General features: G+C 50.3%; 1 protein-coding gene across 1 annotated transcript in view; it reads right to left on the bottom strand.

Annotated features, from left to right (window-relative positions):
- The window catches only part of ZNF282 (zinc finger protein 282), a 38,024-nt gene that overhangs the window by 12,830 nt on the left and 20,822 nt on the right, over positions 1-4,372 (bottom strand). The window contains 2 exon segments of the mRNA XM_023753812.1: positions 1,578-1,697; positions 2,193-2,319. Of these exon segments, the coding sequence (XP_023609580.1) occupies positions 1,578-1,697; positions 2,193-2,319 (247 nt within the window).

The raw sequence follows: 4,372 nt of genomic DNA, 5'->3' as shown, positions 1-4,372 counted from the left end.
AAAATATCCTTGAGTGAGGATTAAAAAAATAAAATTCTAATAATTATATATGGTGTCATGTGGGTACGAGGTTTATCGGCATGATCACTTAGTAAGTTACATGATGTCTAATTACTGAGGTGTACACGTGAAACTAATATAATATTGTATGTTAACTATAATTGAAAATAAAAAATGCTTTAAGAAGAAGGAAAAACTGTGGTAAACACTGAAAAATTTTAAATATATATAAATAATAATTCAATGGAATCATAAAAATTGATCAGTTAACCCAAAAGAAGGCAAAAAATGTAGAAAAAAATAAATGAAGAGGCCCTGGCCTAGGGTAGTTCAGTTGGTTAGCGCATCACCCTGACCCACCAAGGTTGCGGGTTCAATCCCCAGTCAGGGCACATACAAGAATCAATCAATGAATGTGTAAATAAGTGAAATGTAAATGAATATTTCTTTCTCTTCCTCTCCCCCGCCCGCCCCCCCCCCAAAAAAAGATTTAATAACACGAACACTGTGAGAACCTTGTCAATGCAGATGAAACCAAACTGACAATCAGCTTAAATACGTGAAGTCTGTCAAACATAAACCAAAATGTCAGCCGGTTATTTGATCTTTTGTGGTGAAATTGCCTGTGGCCAATTGTGTGGCAAAACATACGTGGCAAAAATGCTTGCAGCAAAGATGCTTATAGCAAAAATGCCAAACACAGGCACGGACAGGTGAGTTATGTGCTAAGGCAGAGAACACAGTTAGAGCACAGATTTCACCTGGTCCAACACGGCTTAGGAGAGCTGCAGCCCCGAGAAGGGACCTGGAGGGCACAGTGGGGCGGGAAGCCTAGCACCTCCCACCCCAGGTGAAAGCTGACCAGGGGTGATGCTGCAGGAGCTGGGTTTCCTTCTTGAGTGAGGAAACAGCCTTAGGGGTAAGAAGTCTGCCTGTGATGTGGGGTCTGTGTGAGAATGGATGCCGATACTGGAGATGACACATGGGCAAGAAGCAGCAGGCCCCCAGCAAAACTGCACATCCATGCACACGCCCTTTCCGCCCTCCCATGGGGCCGCCCCCAGGTCTCAGGCCTCTCACTGCAGGTCACGGTCAGGCCTGGGATGCCGCAAGCCTGCCTGGTCCCCTTCTCTCTCCCCAGCTTGCCTGGGCGTCCAGAGCTGCACGGCTCTACCCAGCACCCTGGTGGGCTTTCAGGCCCTGAAATCTCTTCCTGTAAGTGGCCACGAATTTCAACGGTGGCAGAACCGGCCCCTCAAACTACTCAAAAGAAGCCCCTGCTGCCCGGCCGGTTTGGTTCAGTGGCTGAGCGTGGACCCATGCATCCAGAGATCACCAGCTCATTCCTGGTCAGGGCACGTGCCTGGGTTGTGGGCTCGATCCCCAGTAGGGGGTGTGCAGGAGGCAGCCAATTGATGTGCTTCTCTCTCATTGATGTTTCTCTCTTTCTCCCCCTCTCTCTAAAAATCAATTTAAAAAAAGAAGCCCCTGTTGAACTGAGGTGGGGAGAGGGGCGGGGGGCGGGGCTTTTCTCCTGCCCTATCCTGGACCTGGGTTTCTTTTTTAGCTGCCATCACCTGTGTCAGGATCCATCAGGATTTCTCTCTCTTCTGGGTTACGCTGCTCCCACACGCAAGGCTCTTCCCTGGGCTCAGCCTGGGATGGGGCCTCTGGCTTGGGCCCAGGACCCTCTGCGTCTGGAATGAGTTGGAAGGAAGGAAGGACTGAGTGAAGCTGAGCAAGGGGTTATGATCCAGGGCGTTGGCAGAACTCTCCCCTCCCCCCTGCTGAGTGCCCCTCTTGGTGGTAGCCGTTATGTGAGCACGTCAGGTAATCATTCTCTTAGGAGGAACCTGAAAACGAGTCCATAGGTACCCCAATTTCTGGTGTGGAAATAGCTGGTCTCAGAAAGCCAGCAGCAGGCCAACTGTGGCTTATCAAGGCTGCTGGCATGTAGCGCTTCCGACCGTATTCCAAAAGAGTGGTGGCATTCGATCCTATGATCGGCCCTGTTCCTGGATTTTTCATTCTCATCCGATTAGGAACCATTCTATCTCCTGTGCATTATAAGCAAATTGTGTCTTAAGTTTCCAATAGCAGGAAACAGCCTGGCCAGGTAGTGTGAACGTGGGCTGAAAGCACACCACGCCCCTCTGCAGGACCGCGGCCACGCAGGCGGGAGGGGTGCTCACCCAGGGACATGAGGGTTTTGTAGTTCTCCTTCACAAGGTTGTTGTAAAGCTCCTTCTGCCATCCATCCAAGTTCTTCCACTCGTCCTCAGAGAAGTACACAGCAATGTCGACAAAAGTCACCGGAACCTGGGCCAACAAGAGTTTTAGTCTGCACCTCCCCTTGCCTCCCCTTCTCAGACCTTGGGGCCCATGTGACCCTGGAGCCCGGCCTTTGCTCTCCAGGGCTCCCCGTCCTCCTCCCCAGCCCGCTCCATTTCAATGGGGTCAGTCCATTCTGTTCCTACCTTGTGCTTCCAGAACAATGATGGCCAACACTGCCTTCTTTTTTTTTTTTTTTAAGCATTTACCATACCCTCTGTAATTTCACTTTTAGGTTACTGGGTTCATGAAGGCAGAGCTGGAGGAGTCATTGTGCTGCTTTTGGCGCTCAGGGAGACGGGGTGTGGTCAGTTCTGAGTGGGTATCGGTGAGCCAAACACAGTAAAACCCTGTTATAAAACCTGTATTTCTGGTCAGGTCACCTCTGGGCACACAGTGACATTTTTGGTCACTACCCATGTAATAGCTAAAGGCATGCGAGGAAGCCCGGGATCGCCGCCTGCTTTGTTCACAGCTATGTCCCAAGCATCTAGAAGCACAAAGTTTGAATCAAGACATTTGCTGAATGTGCTGAATTGCGGTTGCCAATACCAGGAAGTTCCACTGTAGCCTGAGTCACCCACCATCTCCTGTCAGTCCCTCGTTATCCCAGGCAGTCTAATCTGTTATTTAAGCTGTTATTTCAGTTTGACAAGGATACTTGTCTGTCACTCACCACCATGGCCTCACCTGGGACTGAATCGTTCAAAATGGTTTCACTTCCATGATTTTAATAACAGAACTTCCCTTCTCTGACCACAGAGCCTTACCTCCCACCACTTTCACATCCCTAATGGACCAGCCTTTCACCCTCTCTCTGAAATCCAACCCCTCAGATCTCCCCCAGGCTCTCAGCCTAGTCCACCAGTCTCCTACCTGCACATACAGAGCCACCTGTGTGCAAATGAGAGACAGCCCTCGGGTGTCCGCGCACTGGTGCAGTGTGGTGGGTGGGCAATGTCCTCCCATTAATTAGGAATGCCAGCCCGTGCACCAGTGCTCACAGCGCCAAGGGCCTCCTGCACAGGCACGATGCACACACCTACATGCTGATCACAGCTCACCAGCCATCTTGAGAAACAGACTCCCTGGACCCTCAATAGACTTGGGTGAGTCCCCAACTTGGAACGGCCAATGCAGACCACTTTCTTCATTTTGCTTCCCTGCTGCTGATAAAAATCACAACGTTCTGCGGTGACGCCCAGTGCATTCATATCCCTTGCCTCAGGCTGCTCCCTGAGAGGCTTCTTTCAAACTCTACCCCACGTTCCCCAGTCTCTCCTTGATCTCAGGGAGCTGTTAGCAAGCTCCCTTCCTTGCCCTTCTCTTTCTTGCCAAGCCAAACCCCTCCTCATGTGCCCTTCATTTCTCCTCTCCCTCCTGCCTGGGGAACCTAACCCAAATGGCCATTCAGCCCCCCCTCCACTGGCTTTCCCTCCAGGGTCATCCAACCCAAGAAGAACCCCACTCAACTCTGCTACCGCAACCAACTCTACATTCTCCTTTCACTTGAAACACCCAAGACACACTCTGTGCTTTCTTCTTCACAACTCACACATCCTTGAACCTCTTAATGTGTCTCTACTAACCCCCACTCTCTGGAGCCCCCCCTGGAAGGCCATCGGTGGTCTCCTGCTGTTAACCTGCTCCCTTTTGAAAGGTCACACCACCCTTGGTGGGATTTTTCTCCTGCTTGGTTTCCACGATGCTTGCCTCCTGCCCTCGGGGCTCATGTCTTTCTTTACAGCTTCCTTTTCCCTCCCCCAAGACCCAAGGTCCTGCCCTTGCCCTTCCCTGTTTCTTCACTCTTCCCTTGGCAATTTCATTCTTTTCACACTTTCAACGGTTACCTCTTTGTAGATGACACCCTCAATTACAGTGCTCCCTCATAGTTCACATTTCGACAGTCCTCTGAGTGCTCCATTTAACACTTTTAAAACCTTCCAAACTATACGAATCCAAATCAAGTTAATGGTTTTTTGACATTCCCAACTCTCCTGCTCACTCACCAATGTGGGGAACCGTGAAATATCCGAAACCT

Source organism: Myotis lucifugus, unplaced genomic scaffold, assembly GCF_000147115.1.
Source record: "Myotis lucifugus unplaced genomic scaffold, Myoluc2.0 scaffold_51, whole genome shotgun sequence".
NCBI classification, from domain to species: domain Eukaryota; kingdom Metazoa; phylum Chordata; class Mammalia; order Chiroptera; family Vespertilionidae; genus Myotis; species Myotis lucifugus.
The sequence above is the reverse complement of the archived record's forward strand: the minus strand, read 5'-3'. Positions and strand labels throughout refer to the sequence as shown.